Raw genomic sequence first — 19,507 nt, 5'->3', positions numbered from 1 at the left:
AGTTGCTGTAGGACACACAGACTGAGCTCCGCAGTATTGCTGCAGTATACATATACACAGACTGAGCTCCGCAGAGTTGCTGCAGGATACATATACACAGACTGAGCTCCGCAGAGTTGCTGTAGGACACACAGACTGAGCTCCGTAGAGTTGCTGTAGGACACACAGACTGAGCTCCGTAGAGTTGCTGTAGGATACACAGACTGAGCTCCGCAGAGTTGCTGTAGGACACACAGACTGAGCTCTGCAGAGTTGCTGTAGGACACACAGACTGAGCTCCGCAGTATTGCTGCAGTATACATATACACAGACTGAGCTCTGCAGAGTTGCTGTAGGATACACAGACTGAGCTCTGCAGAGTTGCTGTAGGATACACAGACTGAGCTCTGCAGAGTTGCTGTAGGACACACAGACTGAGCTCTGCAGAGTTGCTGTAGGACACACAGACTGAGCTCCGCAGTATTGCTGCAGTATACATATACACAGACTGAGCTCCGCACAGTTGCTGTAGGATACACAGACTGAGCTCCGCAGAGTTGCTGTAGGACACACAGACTGAGCTCCGCAGAGTTGCTGTAGGACACACAGACTGAGCTCCGCAGAGTTACTGTAGGACACACAGACTGAGCTCCGCAGAGTTGCTGTAGGACACACAGACTGAGCTCCGCAGAGTTGCTGTAGGACACACAGACTGAGCTCCGCAGAGTTGCTGTAGGACACTCAGACTGAGCTCCGCAGAGTTGCTGCAGGATACATATACACAGACTGAGCTCCGCAGAGCTGCTGTAGGACACTCAGACTGAGCTCTGCAGAGTTGCTGCAGGATACATATACACAGACTGAGCTCTGCAGAGTTGCTGCAGGATACATATACACAGACTGAGCTCCGCAGAGTTGCTGTAGGATACACAGACTGAGCTCCGCAGAGTTGCTGTAGGATACACAGACTGAGCTCCGCAGAGTTGCTGTAGGATACACAGACTGAGCTCCGCAGAGTTGCTGTAGGATACACAGACTGAGCTCCGCAGAGTTGCTGCAGGATACACAGACTGAGCTCCGCAGAGTTGCTGTAGGACACAGACTGAGCTCCGCAGAGTTGCTGTAGGACACACAGACTGAGCTCCGCAGTATTGCTGCAGTATACATATACACAGACTGAGCTCCGCAGAGTTGCTGTAGGATACACAGACTGAGCTCCGCAGAGTTGCTGTAGGACACACAGACTGAGCTCCGCAGAGTTGCTGTAGGACACACAGACTGAGCTCCGCAGAGTTGCTGTAGGACACACAGACTGAGCTCCGCAGAGTTGCTGCAGGACACACAGACTGAGCTCCGCAGGGTTGCTGCAGGATACACAGACTGAGCTCCGCAGAGTTGCTGCAGGATACACAGACTGAGCTCCGCAGAGTTGCTGTAGGACACAGACTGAGCTCCGCAGTGTTGCTGCAGTATACATATACACAGACTGAGCTCCGCAGAGTTGCTGTAGGATACACAGACTGAGCTCCACAGAGTTGCTGTAGGACACACAGACTGAGCTCCGCAGTATTGCTGCAGTATACATATACACAGACTGAGCTCCGCAGAGTTGCTGCAGGATACATATACACAGACTGAGCTCCGCAGAGTTGCTGCAGGATACACAGACTGAGCTCCGCAGAGTTGCTGCAGGATACACAGACTGAGCTCCGCAGAGTTGCTGCAGGACACACAGACTGAGCTCCGCAGAGTTGCTGCAGGACACACAGACTGAGCTCCGCAGAGTTGCTGTAGGACACACAAACTGAGCTCCGCAGTATTGCTGCAGTATACATATACACAGACTGAGCTCCGCAGAGTTGCTGCAGGATACATATACACAGACTGAGCTCCGCAGAGTTGCTGTAGGATACACAGACTGAGCTCCGCAGAGTTGCTGTAGGACACACAGACTGAGCTCCGCAGTATTGCTGCAGTATACATATACACAGACTGAGCTCCGCAGAGTTGCTGCAGGATACATATACACAGACTGAGCTCCGCAGAGTTGCTGTAGGACACAGACTGAGCTCCGCAGAGTTGCTGTAGGACACAGACTGAGCTCCGCAGAGTTGCTGTAGGACACACAGACTGAGCTCCGCAGAGTTGCTGTAGGACACACAGACTGAGCTCCGCAGAGTTGCTGTAGGACACACAGACTGAGCTCCGCAGAGTTGCTGTAGGACACACAGACTGAGCTCCGCAGAGCTGCTGTAGGACACTCAGACTGAGCTCTGCAGAGTTGCTGCAGGATACATATACACAGACTGAGCTCCGCAGAGTTGCTGTAGGACACACAGACTGAGCTCCGCAGTATTGCTGCAGTATACATACACACAGACTGAGCTCCGCAGAGTTGCTGCAGGATACATATACACAGACTGAGCTCCGCAGAGTTGCTGTAGGACACACAGACTGAGCTCCGCAGAGTTGCTGTAGGACACACAGACTGAGCTCCGCAGAGCTGCTGTAGGACACTCAGACTGAGCTCTGCAGAGTTGCTGCAGGATACATATACACAGACTGAGCTCCGCAGAGTTGCTGTAGGACACACAGACTGAGCTCCGCAGTATTGCTGCAGTATACATACACACAGACTGAGCTCCGCAGAGTTGCTGCAGGATACATATACACAGACTGAGCTCCGCAGAGTTGCTGCAGGATACACAGACTGAGCTCCGCAGAGTTGCTGTAGGATACACAGACTGAGCTCCGCAGAGTTGCTGTAGGATACACAGACTGAGCTCCGCAGAGTTGCTGTAGGATACACAGACTGAGCTCCGCAGAGTTGCTGTAGGATACACAGACTGAGCTCCGCAGAGTTGCTGTAGGATACACAGACTGAGCTCCGCAGAGTTGCTGTAGGATACACAGACTGAGCTCCGCAGAGTTGCTGTAGGATACACAGACTGAGCTCCGCAGAGTTGCTGTAGGATACACAGACTGAGCTCCGCAGAGTTGCTGTAGGATACACAGACTGAGCTCCGCAGAGTTGCTGTAGGATACACAGACTGAGCTCCGCAGAGTTGCTGTAGGATACACAGACTGAGCTCCGCAGAGTTGCTGTAGGATACACAGACTGAGCTCCGCAGAGTTGCTGTAGGATACACAGACTGAGCTCCGCAGAGTTGCTGTAGGATACACAGACTGAGCTCCGCAGAGTTGCTGCAGGATACACAGACTGAGCTCCGCAGAGTTGCTGCAGGATACACAGACTGAGCTCCGCAGAGTTGCTGCAGGATACACAGACTGAGCTCCGCAGAGTTGCTGTAGGATACACAGACTGAGCTCCGCAGAGTTGCTGTAGGATACACAGACTGAGCTCCGCAGAGTTGCTGTAGGATACACAGACTGAGCTTCGCAGAGTTGCTGTAGGATACACAGACTGAGCTCCGCAGAGTTGCTGTAGGATACACAGACTGAGCTCCGCAGAGTTGCTGCAGGATACACAGACTGAGCTCCGCAGAGTTGCTGTAGGATACACAGACTGAGCTCCGCAGAGTTGCTGTAGGATACACAGACTGAGCTCCGCAGAGTTGCTGTAGGATACACAGACTGAGCTCCGCAGAGTTGCTGTAGGATACACAGACTGAGCTCCGCAGAGTTGCTGTAGGATACACAGACTGAGCTCCGCAGAGTTGCTGTAGGATACACAGACTGAGCTCCGCAGAGTTGCTGTAGGATACACAGACTGAGCTCCGCACAGTTGCTGTAGGATACACAGACTGAGCTCCGCACAGTTGCTGTAGGATACACAGACTGAGCTCCGCAGAGTTGCTGTAGGATACACAGACTGAGCTCCGCAGAGTTGCTGCAGGATGCACAGACTGAGCTCCGCAGTATTGCTGCAGGATACACAGACTGAGTTCTGCAGAGTTGCTGTAGGATGCACAGACTGAGCTCCGCAGAGTTGCTGTAGGATACACAGACTGAGCTCCGCAGAGTTGCTGTAGGATACACAGACTGAGCTCCGCAGTATTGCTGCAGGATACATATACACAGACTGAGCTCCGCAGAGTTGCTGCAGGATACATATACACAGACTGAGCTCCGCAGAGTTGCTGCAGGATACACAGACTGAGCTCCGCAGAGTTGCTGCAGGATACACAGACTGAGCTCCGCAGAGTTGCTGCAGGATACACAGACTGAGCTCCGCAGAGTTGCTGCAGGACACACAGACTGAGCTCCGCAGAGTTGCTGTAGGACACACAGACTGAGCTCCGCAGAGTTGCTGTAGGACACACAGACTGAGCTCCGCAGAGTTGCTGTAGGACACAAACTGAGCTCCGCAGTATTGCTGCAGTATACATATACACAGACTGAGCTCCGCAGAGTTGCTGCAGGATACATATACACAGACTGAGCTCCGCAGAGTTGCTGCAGGATACACAGACTGAGCTCCGCAGAGTTGCTGCAGGATACACAGACTGAGCTCCGCAGAGTTGCTGCAGGACACACAGACTGAGCTCCGCAGAGTTGCTGTAGGACACACAGACTGAGCTCCGCAGAGTTGCTGTAGGACACACAGACTGAGCTCCGCAGAGTTGCTGTAGGACACAAACTGAGCTCCGCAGTATTGCTGCAGTATACATATACACAGACTGAGCTCCGCAGAGTTGCTGCAGGATACATATACACAGACTGAGCTCCGCAGAGTTGCTGTAGGACACACAGACTGAGCTCCGTAGAGTTGCTGTAGGATACACAGACTGAGCTCCGCAGAGTTGCTGTAGGACACACAGACTGAGCTCTGCAGAGTTGCTGTAGGACACACAGACTGAGCTCCGCAAGATTGCTGCAGTATACATATACACAGACTGAGCTCCGCAGAGTTGCTGTAGGATACACAGACTGAGCTCTGCAGAGTTGCTGTAGGACACACAGACTGAGCTCCGCAGTATTGCTGCAGTATACATATGCACAGACTGAGCTCCGCACAGTTGCTGTAGGATACACAGACTGAGCTCCGCACAGTTGCTGTAGGATACACAGACGGAGCTCCGCACAGTTGCTGTAGGACACACAGACTGAGCTCCGCACAGTTGCTGTAGGATACACAGACTGAGCTCCGCAGAGTTGCTGTAGGACACACAGACTGAGCTCCGCAGAGTTGCTGTAGGACACACAGACTGAGCTCCGCAGAGTTACTGTAGGACACACAGACTGAGCTCCGCAGAGTTGCTGTAGGACACACAGACTGAGCTCCGCAGAGTTGCTGTAGGACACACAGACTGAGCTCCGCAGAGTTGCTGTAGGATACATATACACAGACTGAGCTCCGCAGAGCTGCTGTAGGACACTCAGACTGAGCTCTGCAGAGTTGCTGCAGGATACATATACACAGACTGAGCTCTGCAGAGTTGCTGCAGGATACATATACACAGACTGAGCTCCGCAGAGTTGCTGTAGGATACACAGACTGAGCTCCGCAGAGTTGCTGCAGGATACACAGACTGAGCTCCGCAGAGTTGCTGTAGGATACACAGACTGAGCTCCGCAGAGTTGCTGTAGGATACACAGACTGAGCTCCGCAGAGTTGCTATAGGACACACAGACTGAGCTCCGCAGTATTGCTGCAGTATACATATACCCAGACTGAGCTCCGCAGAGTTGCTGTAGGATACACAGACTGAGCTCCGCAGAGTTGCTGTAGGACACACAGACTGAGCTCCGCAGAGTTGCTGTAGGACACACAGACTGAGCTCCGCAGAGTTGCTGTAGGACACACAGACTGAGCTCCGCAGAGTTGCTGCAGGACACACAGACTGAGCTCCGCAGAGTTGCTGCAGGATACACAGACTGAGCTCCGCAGAGTTGCTGCAGGACACACAGACTGAGCTCCGCAGAGTTGCTGCAGGATACACAGACTGAGCTCCGCAGTATTGCTGCAGTATACATATACACAGACTGAGCTCCGCAGAGTTGCTGCAGGATACACAGACTGAGCTCCGCAGAGTTGCTGCAGGATACACAGACTGAGCTCCGCAGAGTTGCTGCAGGACACACAGACTGAGCTCCGCAGAGTTGCTGTAGGACACACAGACTGAGCTCCGCAGAGTTGCTGTAGGACACACAGACTGAGCTCCGCAGAGTTGCTGTAGGACACACAAACTGAGCTCCGCAGTATTGCTGCAGTATACATATACACAGACTGAGCTCCGCAGAGTTGCTGCAGGATACATATACACAGACTGAGCTCCGCAGAGTTGCTGTAGGACACAGACTGAGCTCCGCAGTGTTGCTGCAGTATACATATACACAGACTGAGCTCCGCAGAGTTGCTGTAGGACACACAGACTGAGCTCCGCAGTATTGCTGCAGTATACATATACACAGACTGAGCTCCGCAGAGTTGCTGCAGGATACACAGACTGAGCTCCGCAGAGTTGCTGCAGGACACACAGACTGAGCTCCGCAGAGTTGCTGTAGGACACACAGACTGAGCTCCGCAGAGTTGCTGTAGGACACACAGACTGAGCTCCGCAGAGTTGCTGTAGGACACACAAACTGAGCTCCGCAGTATTGCTGCAGTATACATATACACAGACTGAGCTCCGCAGAGTTGCTGCAGGATACATATACACAGACTGAGCTCCGCAGAGTTGCTGTAGGATACACAGACTGAGCTCCGCAGAGTTGCTGTAGGACACACAGACTGAGCTCCGCAGTATTGCTGCAGTATACATATACACAGACTGAGCTCCGCAGAGTTGCTGCAGGATACATATACACAGACTGAGCTCCGCAGAGTTGCTGTAGGACACAGACTGAGCTCCGCAGAGTTGCTGTAGGACACAGACTGAGCTCCGCAGAGTTGCTGTAGGACACAGACTGAGCTCCGCAGAGTTGCTGTAGGACACAGACTGAGCTCCGCAGAGTTGCTGTAGGACACAGACTGAGCTCCGCAGAGTTGCTGTAGGACACAGACTGAGCTCCGCAGAGTTGCTGTAGGACACAGACTGAGCTCCGCAGAGTTGCTGTAGGACACAGACTGAGCTCCGCAGAGTTGCTGTAGGACACAGACTGAGCTCCGCAGAGTTGCTGTAGGACACACAGACTGAGCTCCGCAGTATTGCTGCAGTATACATATACACAGACTGAGCTCCGCAGAGTTGCTGTAGGACACAGACTGAGCTCCGCAGAGTTGCTGCAGGATACACAGACTGAGCTCCGCAGAGTTGCTGTAGGACACACAGACTGAGCTCCGCAGAGTTGCTGTAGGACACACAGACTGAGCTCCGCAGAGTTGCTGTAGGACACACAGACTGAGCTCCGCAGAGTTGCTGTAGGACACACAGACTGAGCTCCGCAGAGTTGCTGTAGGACACACAGACTGAGCTCCGCAGAGTTGCTGTAGGACACACAGACTGAGCTCCGCAGAGTTGCTGTAGGACACACAGACTGAGCTCCGCAGAGCTGCTGTAGGACACTCAGACTGAGCTCTGCAGAGTTGCTGCAGGATACATATACACAGACTGAGCTCCGCAGAGTTGCTGTAGGACACACAGACTGAGCTCCGCAGTATTGCTGCAGTATACATACACACAGACTGAGCTCCGCAGAGTTGCTGCAGGATACATATACACAGACTGAGCTCCGCAGAGTTGCTGTAGGACACACAGACTGAGCTCCGCAGAGTTGCTGTAGGACACACAGACTGAGCTCCGCAGAGCTGCTGTAGGACACTCAGACTGAGCTCTGCAGAGTTGCTGCAGGATACATATACACAGACTGAGCTCCGCAGAGTTGCTGTAGGACACACAGACTGAGCTCCGCAGTATTGCTGCAGTATACATACACACAGACTGAGCTCTGCAGAGTTGCTGCAGGATACATATACACAGACTGAGCTCCGCAGAGTTGCTGTAGGATACACAGACTGAGCTCCGCAGAGTTGCTGTAGGATACACAGACTGAGCTCCGCAGAGTTGCTGTAGGATACACAGACTGAGCTCCGCAGAGTTGCTGTAGGATACACAGACTGAGCTCCGCAGAGTTGCTGTAGGATACACAGACTGAGCTCCGCAGAGTTGCTGTAGGATACACAGACTGAGCTCCGCAGTATTGCTGCAGGATACACAGACTGAGCTCCGCAGTATTGCTGCAGGATACACAGACTGAGTTCAGCAGAGTTGCTGTAGGATACACATACGCAGATTGAGCTGTGTTATTGCTGCTGGGTACTGTACAGATACAGATTGAGCTGTGTTATTGCTGCTGGGTACTGTACAGATACAGATTGAGCTGTGTTATTGCTGCTGGGTACTGTACAGGTACAGATTGAGCTGTGTTATTGCTGCTGGGTACTGTACAGATACAGATTGAGCTGTGTTATTGCTGCTGGGTACTGTACAGATTGAGCTGTGTTATTGCTGCTGGGTACTGTACAGATACAGATTGAGCTGTGTTGCTGCTGGGTACTGTACAGATACAGACTGAGCTGTGTTATTGCTGCTGGGTACTGTACAGATACAGATTGAGCTGTGTTATTGCTGCTGGGTACTGTACAGGTACAGATTGAGCTGTGTTATTGCTGCTGGGTACTGTACAGATACAGATTGAGCTGTGTTATTGCTGCTGGGTACTGTACAGATACAGATTGAGCTGTGTTATTGCTGCTGGGTACTGTACAGATACAGATTGAGCTGTGTTATTGCTGCTGGGTACTGTACAGATACAGATTGAGCTGTGTTATTGCTGCTGGGTACTGTACAGATACAGATTGAGCTGTGTTATTGCTGCTGGGTACTGTACAGATACAGATTGAGCTGTGTTATTGCTGCTGGGTACTGTACAGATACAGATTGAGCTGTCTGGAGAATGCAGATAACATCAGTGCCATAACCTGGTGCCTCCCTAGTATTTACAATGCGTAATCTGTTTATTTTTTCTCCCTCAGTTAACTCAACACCATCGCAGGCTCCTCCTCCCCCCAATCCACCTGCAGGACGCAGTAATACCCCGGGGGCGCCTAGAGAATCCAAAAGACCTAACGATGCTGTATTACTAGGTACGGTAATCATGTAGTATGTAAGAACCTGCAATTACATGCCCGATTAATTTCTATTTTACTTTTGCGGGTCAAATTATTGCGTATTATTGAGGTTATTTCCACTATCCATTCGCCAGAGGTTATTGCCTTATTAATAATACAGATGAAATAAACTATTTGCATACAGTGCCGTAGCCCCCACACGCGCAGAGCCGGCTGTACGTCCGCTTCGGGAAGTGCTTAGTGTAAGAGGAATCTCTCCCTGCTCCCGGACCTTTTCATGTGTCATTATAAAGGATTTGCTAATCATTCATCAAACAGCAATTGTGCTGCCTGTTGTGTCCAGGTTTGCAGTCAAAGACACCGAGCCAGGGAAAGGGTGCTGGGGAAGACAATAAAGCAATTAAGTCTGGAAAGAGCAAAGATGGCTTTCTGAGCGGAGGACAATAGTCTCTGTGGAGTCCCATTGCCGGCTCACCGCGGGGCGTCAGGCTTTCATTTACTCTGTCAGCTATGACTGTACATGGAAGGACTTCCACAAACTATATCAGATGGAGCTGGGAGAACCGCCAGAGGCTGGCCCCAATAGAGAGCACACTGTACTTCGTCATTCATGGTGCCTGATCATGCAGGAGGAAGCTGCAGTGTATAACACTAATCACTTGCACTAAATGGCGCAGAGTCATGTACTGCGTGCAGTAGTAAGAAGTGTAGGTGATTGGGTCTGTGTGTGGCACTGCAGTTCCTCCTGCAGCCGGGGATTCAGGATCCCAGTTACTGTCCGCTGGTAGGTTCCTGATGACGGGCAGCAAACTGGGACTGGTAGGTGAGGCTGACAGTCTTATCTCCTCCACTCGAGAACCGGTTCTTCCCTTGCCTCATGAGTGGTAAAACCTTAGCCCATAATGTCTCATCCAGGGTATACCAGACCTACGTGTAGAGAGTGGCCCCTGCGTTCCAATACGGGACATTTTACCTGATCCTTTGCTATTAATAGTACAGGGTCTGACATGTGTGAAAGTAGCACAGCGTGTACCGAGCTGTGGCACACGTATGGTATAAGTCCTCCACGCACATTTCTGTATAAATTGGGTCATTCTTGCCAGCTGAATTAACCTTTTGCTGTCCGTGTCTCTGCAGGGGTGTTCGTCGGGTGTGCCGCGGCTGGTCTCCTGGCTTTGCTTGCTGCTGGGATATGTTGGTGCAGGTAATATACACTTTGTATGTCCCAGATCATCAGTCATCAGACTTTATTGTAAAGGCCTTATAGAACTTTTTTGTTTTTAAAGGGGCCTGTTTTGCATAAATTGTTATCGCCAAGGCATATGCCAGTAATTACTAATGTGCGAAGGGTTAAATAGCTGGGCCCGGTGCGCTGTTTATAATGGTCCATAACGAAACTGCAAAACGTATATCTAAGGGTTTTCATGCTTCCTATATAAAGATTTGTATTGTGGAGAGAAGTCATCCAGTTAGTCTGTATTACATTTGAAGTTTATTGACTTCATCAAAGCAAAATATCCCCAAACGCATCTTTTATTAACATTATAATTATGGTTATTCATTTATAGAGCCTGAATTGGGGTATATAAACAGGTCATTGCACTTTAGAGGTGACATGGGGGAGATGCGTCAAACTTTGGAGAGAGATAAAGTACCGACCAGTCTGCTTCCGTCAGTTTACAGGTTGTGTTTGAAAAATTACAGGAGCTGATCGGTTGGTACTTTATTTCTCTCCAATGTTTGATCTCCCTTTTAATCCTTCGCATTTCGGTTTATTTATACGTGGTCTTCTTGCCGCGCAGGATGCGTAAGGAAATGAAGCTGACGGAAAAGACGGATTACCCTGCATTTAAGCAGTCGCCTCCTCCACCATATGACAAGACCCCGGTATGTTGCTTGGAACTTACACCCCCAGATCTACCACACTGGAGGCTGTTCTCTGATCAGCGGTGACCGTACCTGTGTGTACTATATGGGAAATTGCCCTGTATGGAAAGACGGGAGTGCAATACACCCCTCTGTGCCCAGCGTACTGACTGTATAACGCCCCGTTATAAAACATAATGGGGGGAATTTATAAAGACTGCTGCAAATAAACCATGTTGTTTCCTATAGTAACGATTCTGACATTTAATTTTGTAAACTGTACTGGAAAATAGGCAATTGGATTCTGGTGCTGTGGAAATGTATCACACCTTAGAGAGAGATAAAGTAGCAGCCAATCAGCTCCTAACTGCCATGTCACAGGCTGCGTTTGAAAAAAATCACAGGAGCTGATCGGTTGGTACTTTATCTCTCTCCACTTTATCACTGTCCCCCTATCTCCTCAGCCACCCGTGGATGCAGATTAGGTCTTTGGGGCCGAGCACCTCCCATAGGTTTCTCTTCTGATTTATTTTGCAGCCCGGGGATAAGAAGTTGGCTCAGAATGCTCAGATGTATCATTATCAGCACCAGAAACAGCAGATGATATCGATGGAGAAGTGAGTGGCCGCCCTACCTGGTTTATTACACTAGACTGTATGACTTTGTGTTGCGGTGTCGTTGCGGCAGGTGTCTCAGTACGTTCAGTATTTCTGATCGTATTCATGTAGCCGTGACCCATTTATCCTTAATGATAAGCGTTTTGTTTTGTGATGTTTTAAAGAAATAAAGATGAGCTTAAACACCCAGACTCGGCCGTCACGTCAGACGAAGAGAATGAGGACGGGGACTTCACGGTGTACGAGTGTCCGGGACTAGCCCCGGTGAGTATTACTGCCACGGGTCAGCCAGGTCACACCTGCCTTCGATGTCTTACGTGGCCAGGGCACTGGGAATATAGCAAGTTTGGCTTCTCCAAGATCCTTATTAAGATGCCATTTGAAAATGGGTTTGTTGGTGCACTAAAAAGCTGGTAGCAATAGTTAAATGGCCAGGTGACACAGAATGGAAGAGAGGGACGATCCCGGCTGAAGGAGTTGGCACGTTTTGTATGTGAGCCAGAGAATGGGTCACGTGATCAGTCCCTGCCGCCTCCTTTGGCTCTGTTCTTAGACCTTCCTCCTGTTACATACAGCATTGGTTGTGTTTGGTGCTATAGAGCAAGTGTATTTAACATGCAACCCCACGGTTTTGCTATAAGGGATTGCTAAAACGGTGGCAGGGCATGCTGGGATGTGTAGTTCCACAGCAGCTGACAGGCCGCTTGTTGACTATCCCTGGTGTAGAGTGGTCTAACTGCTTTTTAAAATTCACAAAAAGATCATATACATTTAGATGCAGTTTCAGGAGAGCTGGGGAAGGCTCCTTTGATGTTCAAAGCAAAGGTCAGATGCCCTTTTTGCTCAGTGCGAAGCCTATTAAGTGGCCACCATTGCACCATCAGCCTCTGGTATATATAGTGACTGCCATCTGTGCGGAACAATATCTGATCTTTCTTGTATACATGCGGACCTCCAGATCTTATGAATACGAGTACAGAGTGCGCACGTTTTTCTGGCTGTAGACGGAGACCAGGGGTTAAGGCTGGCTCAGTAAGGATCATTGCTCCCTATGAGGACAGCGCCCCCCCCCCTGCCCCCGTGCACTCAGTTGTCTTTACATAAGAGGAAAAAGAGGCAACTCCTTTCCTTTGTGCCCAAGTTCAACTTTATATAGAGAACCTATGTGCAGATCCTGTGCTTTTCCCAGCTGCCATGCTAACCAACGCCTGATCGGTCGTGGAGGCTGAAAGATCTGATAAACCAATGTCTCCAATCTGCCACAAAATAAGCTCAGTATTGGTTTACTTGTGGCACGTGCCAGGGTATTTTCCCGGCGATGGGTGCTGTGACAACATCTGTCTCCCGGTGTCATTATACAAGGCTCAGAAGCGTACTGTAAGAGGCACCAGTAGGGGTCGTGCGTTAAATGGGGCTTGTAATTCTGTTTTGCAGCAGAGATCAAACAGGATCTGTTCTAAGCTTTCCATAGGGGGGGTCCACACCGTGCAGGAAGTATAAGTATGTAATCCCCTCTTCAAGAGATCAAGCGGCCAGTCATTCACACCCCCCGGATTCCCTGTAATGAAAGCTAGCCTTCATTGCAGGGGATTTTCCTGATGTGTATAGGATATTAAAATAAAAGGGACGCAGGTATAAGATGACCAATCAGTGCAGTCTCTGATGTACGACCAGTCTGATTTTCCGGATCGGACCTGGTTGGCACCGTCTACAGCAAAGGGGTGCTCTTTAAGATTAAAGTGAGGTACCTGCACTGGCGGCACAATATGCAACAAAAAAGGGCCACCTCTTTACAGGGGATTAATATTCATCGCAACGCCTGCCATGAACAGGTTAAACACATTGGATAACTGCATGATCCTGCTCTGCATACAGCCTATAATTATACCATTAGCTGCTAGGCGTAGAGTAGCACAATGTGATATTAGACATAACATAAGATTGCTGTATAAAGGAACGTATTTGCAAGCTCGCCCTGTGTGATACAATCCCTTCCCAGAACAATGTGCCCCTTTCTTTAGCCTTGTTACAAGGTAAAGTGTCACAGACACAAAGACTCAGCGGGGAGGGGGGGGAAAGCTTTTTTATATGTGGCCATGACTCCGTAGCAGGGCCGCCAAGATGAAGCCCATACAGGGCCCGTTGCTGTTTTGTCCGTGAGTTTAGCTGCCAGTTCCTGTCCTCACCCGTCTGCTAAAATCTCTGCTCGCCGAGCCGTCCCTGATTTATAGCCAATGCCAGTTCTCCGAGTATACCGGGAACGGATAGCAGGTCTGACGTACTCCTGATTCACAGGTGTGTGTGTGTGTGTGTGTGTGTGTGTGTGCGCGCGCGCACTTTCTGCCTGGTGCGGAGTTGGCGCATACATCTGTCTGCTTAGCGTAAAGTGATTGCCTCAGAGTGCGGATTTGCTACTTGAACTTCCTGACTCGGAATTAAAGGGGCCTTTCACATTTTAATATTTAATGGAATCAATATGGATCTATACAGCTACTTATACTATAGATAAACACAAAATACTGCGTAATGTCACATTTATTTATTTTAATAGAATTTACAAATATTGAAAAAAGGCAATATTGATGACACTTAAATGTGATAGTCATTTGTCTTCAGAGGTCATAATTCATTACATGGAAGAGGCCTGTGTACAATCAAAGGGGTAAATTTACTAAAGCTTCTAAAACTGAGGATTGGTGATGTTGCCCGAGGCAACCAATCAGATGCTGTCTATCATTTTTCAAAAGGCAATAGAGAAATGATAGACTGCATCTAATTGGTTGCTATGGGCAACATCAGCAATTATCTGTTTTAGAAGCTTTAGTAAATTTACCCCAAAGTGTCTCAGATCCTTTCACAATAAATGCACTTGTCTGTGAGAGGGTCCGGGTTTGGTTTGTGCATTTATCAATTTTATAACAAGTGCTTAATCATGAAGACCAAAGAATATTTGTCTGCAATGCCTTATTTAGTACATAAACAGAATCTGTGCAAACAAAAGACTTACAGTACAAAACATTGCATAATATGGAATACAAGCTATATAACCATTGCTGCACATGCGGTCATCATACCCAAAGAAGCAGCTACTACTGAACCCAAAGGTTCTGAGCTGTTGATGGCAGTGGGGTGATGGTATGAGGGAGGGAGGGAAAAGCACATGAGGGAAGAGGGCCCTGACTGTGGGAGCTTACACTCTAGAGCAGGGATGGGGAACCTTCGGCCCTTCATCTGTTGTTGAACTAAACATCCCAGCATGCCCTGCAACAGTTTTAGCTTGGCCAAATGGCAAAACTGTAGCAAGGCATGCTGGTATATGTAGTTCAACAACAGCTGGGGGCCCGAAGGTTCCCCATTCCTGATCTAGAGGATCTATGGGCCTGCTTCAGAGGTGCTAACAGTTGCACTCATAACCGATTACGGACACAGTGGTGTTGCAAAAATATGCTATTGACTCAACCGCTGTCTTGTGCCCCGAGATTTCCTCTGCCGGCGTCTCAGATCCATCACTTATATACAGAAGACATTGCACTATTTGCACTAAAGTCTAACCAATGAGATGCCGGCTTTCATTGACTGACATTACTAGCTAGATAAAAGGTAACTGCTGATTGGTTACTGTAGGTCAGTGTAAATGTTTCTGCTGCATGCTGTCTAAGTAACTTAGGGGTCTATTTACTAAGCCATGGAGAGAGAGAAACTATCAACCAACCAGCTCCTGACATTTTTCAAACACAGCCTGTAACAAGACAGGAGCTAATTGGCTGGTACTTTATCTCTCTCCCAGGGCTTAGTAAATAGACCCCTTAGTGGGAGATGTACTAAGCAGTGAAAAGAGTGGAGAAGTGAGCCAGTGGAGAAGTTGCCCATGGCAACCAATCAGCATTGACCTAACATTTATAATTTGCATACTGTAAAATTATACTGAGCAGCTGATTGGTTGCCGTGGGCAACTTCTCCACTAACTCACTTCTCCACTGTTATCACTGCTTAGTACATCTCCCCTTTAGTCACTAATGCCGCAATTTATATAGAGAGGGTGGCTGTGCGTACAGACAATCAGAGGCCGTTTCCTGTACATATTGGAAATATCACATATACAATATATTACAGCGAATTCCAATAAACGTAAAAAAAAAAAATGTTGGTGTTTTTTTTTGTTTTGTTTTTTTTTAATCAGAAAATTAATCTGATTATATAATCTTTAATTTAATTTTAAGTCCGACTGCTCTTAACACACTGTAGTTTCATGCATTTCAGTAACCGCTCGCCTCCTCACCTGTGATAATGTGTACTAGGTGTATATAATATGTACATACTGTCTGTAGATGGAACGTGACTGTATGTCATTTGTATTTTGCAGACGGGAGAGATGGAAGTGAAAAACCCGCTGTTTGACGACTCTTCTCTCCACCACTCGGCTCACCACCCTCACTAGCAACCTCTTGCCTCTGCCGCCAGACTTGTACACAAACCAAAACCTACTTCCCAAAACAACAACAAAAAAGGGAGTTCAGCAAAAAAAGAAAAAAACACATTTTGAGATGTCCCTGAATGCAATCATCAATATGTTGCAAAAGACTAATTATCCGCCAAGCTCTACTCGACTATTGGCGACAAACCCAAGACTGTTAAATAGGTGACCAGATTATGCTTCGTCCAGATAGAATTTATTTTATTTTTTTGGCTTAGAATTTCTCTTCTCTGAGGACTGGGGATGGATTTCCCTTTACCTCAAATCGTATGAGCCTACCGGCGGCTGTTATCAGGTGATGGATAAAACCAGCCTCAGAATCCGAAGATCTAGGGTTCTAGATCACTGGACCAACCGCACGGACCGGCCAGACCTGAGGCCAGATCCGCAGCTTGTGATTTGATATTAGTTCATATGCCCAGAGCTGAAGAAACGTATGATTGTCTGTTTTTCCTTAAGATACATTTGCACTTTTATATATGTAAAATTGTGTATGTAAACGCTATATCCGTTATTCCGATTCCGTTTCACGGTGTACCTCCTGTTCTCAGACCAGTATCACCAGTTATGTTCCGTTTCGTTCCATCCCAGAAAATGATTTGATAAAGGTAAAATGCATACGTCCAAAAGAAGTAATGCCTCCTCCAAAAGATAATTCTATAAAAGCGTTAAGGGTGGGGGGGGGGGGGGGGGGGGACCAGTGCCGGTGTGCAGCTCCACCAGCCATTGGTGTTCAGGACTTTAGTCCTTCCAGAGACGGATGCAGCCAGACTTTGACCATGATCACTGTGTGTGCAGGCGGTCATTATCTTACTGCACTTAGGAGTGCCATTGAATAGGGTTACTTGGTGGACGAGAGTACGGCGGGGGCTTTGGTGTGCTTGAATTGAAAGCCTGCCAGAAGTTCATTGATCAGCCCATACAATCGTCTCCGTGGCCAGCTTCAGTCTGTAGGTTCTCTGCAGTCCATCGCTAGTGCCATAATAAAACCTGGACAATAGCCTGATATTCTGCTGGTGATGGCGTTATTTTCTTCTCATTGTATCTGGACATAAAACAAAAGAGCTGAGAGTTTCCGCATTGCACTATTTGTAGATTACACCCCTGGTATGAGATGATTACAATAATACAATCATTTTTATTGTCATGTTTTCTTGTTTCTTTTCCTTTGCACAACTTATAATTGTACGATAACAGAGAGATTTTGTGTCTGTCCGTCCTTTTCTCTCTTGCAGGCTCTGTTCATCTTCCTCTTTGCTTATAATATAATTAGACTTTTTATTTATCTACGTCAATTGTTGTTCATTTGTCTGTGTGAGTCTTACAAAGGGTTCGGGATGTTTTGGGGGTCAGATCTTTCCGTGGATGAACAGGATTCAGACTCTTCTCCCCTGTCTGATTCAGGTTCCGCTCAGTTATATGGCATTAACACTACAGGAAGCAATGAGTTGGTCTTGGGATACAAGATGATCTGGGCCAAGGTTTAATATTTCACGGCGAGGGTGTTAAGTTGTGGAATTCAGGAAAATGTTACTGTCTATAGAGTGGCTCTCTTGGATATTGTGGGACTACAAGTCTCAGCCTGGCCTGCCAACCCTTACCTAGCATCTACTGCTGGACCTTGTAATTCCCGATCTGCAGTAGAATCACTGGTTGTATACTCTTTAAACTAGGAGGAAACAGAGTATTGTTCTGATGTGATAGTTTTATGTTTTGTTCACTTTATTCTCTTTGTCAACTTGGTAAATGACACTGACGTAATGGCACATTCACCAAACTGGCCATAAATATATCTTGGGCGGGAGAGGGGGGGGGGGAGGTGTATCAAGCCTTGGAGAGAGACAATGGGGGACATTTACTAAGCAGTGATAAGAGCGGAGAAGTGAGCCAGTGGAGAAGTGGCCCCATCAACCAATCAGCAGTTCTGTATCATTTTATAGTATGCAAATTATAGCTGTTACTTCAGTACTGATTGGTTGATGGGGCAACTTCTCCACTGGCTCACTTCTCTGCTCTTATCACTGCTTAGTAAATGTCCCCCACTGTACCCACCAATCGGCTCCTGTGATTTTTGAAGCACAGTCTGTAACATGGCAGTTAGGAGCTGATTGGTTGGTTGTTGGTACTGTATCTCTCTCCAAGGCTTACTACTGCTCCCACTTGGTTGCCGATGGGTACGTCTAGAAGCCACCAGCCAGAGCTTTTCGATCGTCTGTGAAATGTTCCTATGTAGAGCTGTCCATACACAGGCAGAGCGAGAGGTCCGATCAACGTCCAATTTAGCTTTCCCATAGTCAGTGATGTCTGAAAGATCCTCCGTTGCTATTGATCAGGTGAAAAGTGATGATGTTACCTGTAGCAACCAATCAGATTTTAGCTATCGTATCTCTATTGCACTTTAGAAAATGATAGACTGAGTCTGGTTGCTATGGGCGACACCTACACTTGTTTTAGAAGCTTTACTAAATCTACCCCAGGATGTGTCTGAGATTTGCAGACAGTTTTGGTTGAAATGAGCCATGAGCCAATTACACGGCAGGATTGCAGGATGTGTGCGGCAGCTGTCAGCATTACGCTAGGACTATGGCTCCCTATCTTGTCATGTCTCTTGGACCACTTGAAAGCAACTTTTGTGGCCCTTCGGAGTAATTTGATACATTTTATCAGGAGTCAAAACCTTGCAAGATCCTCACATAGAAGCTAATGAGGATGAGTTGGTCAAGGTCTTCCTCACTGCGCAGTCTGTGTTACTGTACTGCGCTGCACGGTGAGCGCTATCCTGCATTTCTATAAGGGTTACGACTTTAGGGGAACATTTACTAAGCAGTGATATGAGCGGAGAAGTGAGCCAGTGGAGAAGTTGTCCCATCAACCAATCAGCACTAAAGTAACCACTAGAATTTGCACACTATAGAATGATACAGAGCTGCTGATTGGTTGATGGGGAAATTTCTCCACTGGCTCACTTCTCCGCTCTTATCACTGCTTAGTAAATGTTCCCCTTAGTCTTTTCATTACTGCTACATTATTAAGATTTGGTGGATAATTAAAGGCCGGTCCTACATAGACAAGTTCTAGATAGCCACGTAGCCTGCATAACTTATATGTGGCGATAGTTAAAGGGGTGAGATGGCAGACCTGGCGTGCTCGCACACTTACGATTTAGGAGGGCATTCACCATCACAAGAGCCCTTTCCCTAGTCTATAATCCCCCCCCTGGCCTGGGACCGTCTCATTAGGCCTTCCTTGAAGATAGTGGACTTGGGCAATCAATTGGAATTGCCGCCCTACTCTGTACCCAAGCTCGGTGAGCGGACCGCGTGTGTGTGGATGGGTCCTGTACTCTGTTCTCTTTCTAAGCTGCAACTTCCTTATTTTGTGTCCAGTTTGTTTCATTATAATAAAGCCATCTCCCCTCCAGCTCCGATTGTTGTACGTTCTAAGACGTCAAGTTTCCTGCAGTTCCGCTGACCTTGCTGAAAGTTAATTAAAAAAGTTTTTGTGTGGGTCTTTTTGTATTTGTTTTTTTGTTGTAAC

At 48.2% G+C, this 19,507-nt stretch overlaps 1 protein-coding gene across 1 annotated transcript in view; it reads left to right on the top strand.

Moving 5' to 3' along the window:
- NPDC1 (neural proliferation, differentiation and control 1) overlaps window positions 1–16,602 on the top strand; it is a 221,691-nt gene extending 205,089 nt beyond the window's left edge. Inside the window, exons 5-10 of the mRNA XM_063938483.1 lie at window positions 8,918–9,028; window positions 10,151–10,217; window positions 10,816–10,900; window positions 11,417–11,496; window positions 11,661–11,760; window positions 15,860–16,602. Coding sequence (XP_063794553.1) covers window positions 8,918–9,028; window positions 10,151–10,217; window positions 10,816–10,900; window positions 11,417–11,496; window positions 11,661–11,760; window positions 15,860–15,934 — 518 coding nt within the window. The 3' untranslated portion in view covers window positions 15,935–16,602. The remainder of the gene's footprint in view (window positions 1–8,917; window positions 9,029–10,150; window positions 10,218–10,815; window positions 10,901–11,416; window positions 11,497–11,660; window positions 11,761–15,859) is intronic.
- Window positions 16,603–19,507: the final 2,905 nt, after the last annotated feature.

Source organism: Pseudophryne corroboree, chromosome 8 (assembly GCF_028390025.1).
Source record: "Pseudophryne corroboree isolate aPseCor3 chromosome 8, aPseCor3.hap2, whole genome shotgun sequence".
Classification (NCBI taxonomy): Eukaryota; Metazoa; Chordata; class Amphibia; order Anura; family Myobatrachidae; genus Pseudophryne; species Pseudophryne corroboree.
This window is presented reverse-complemented; position numbering and strand designations above follow the sequence as displayed.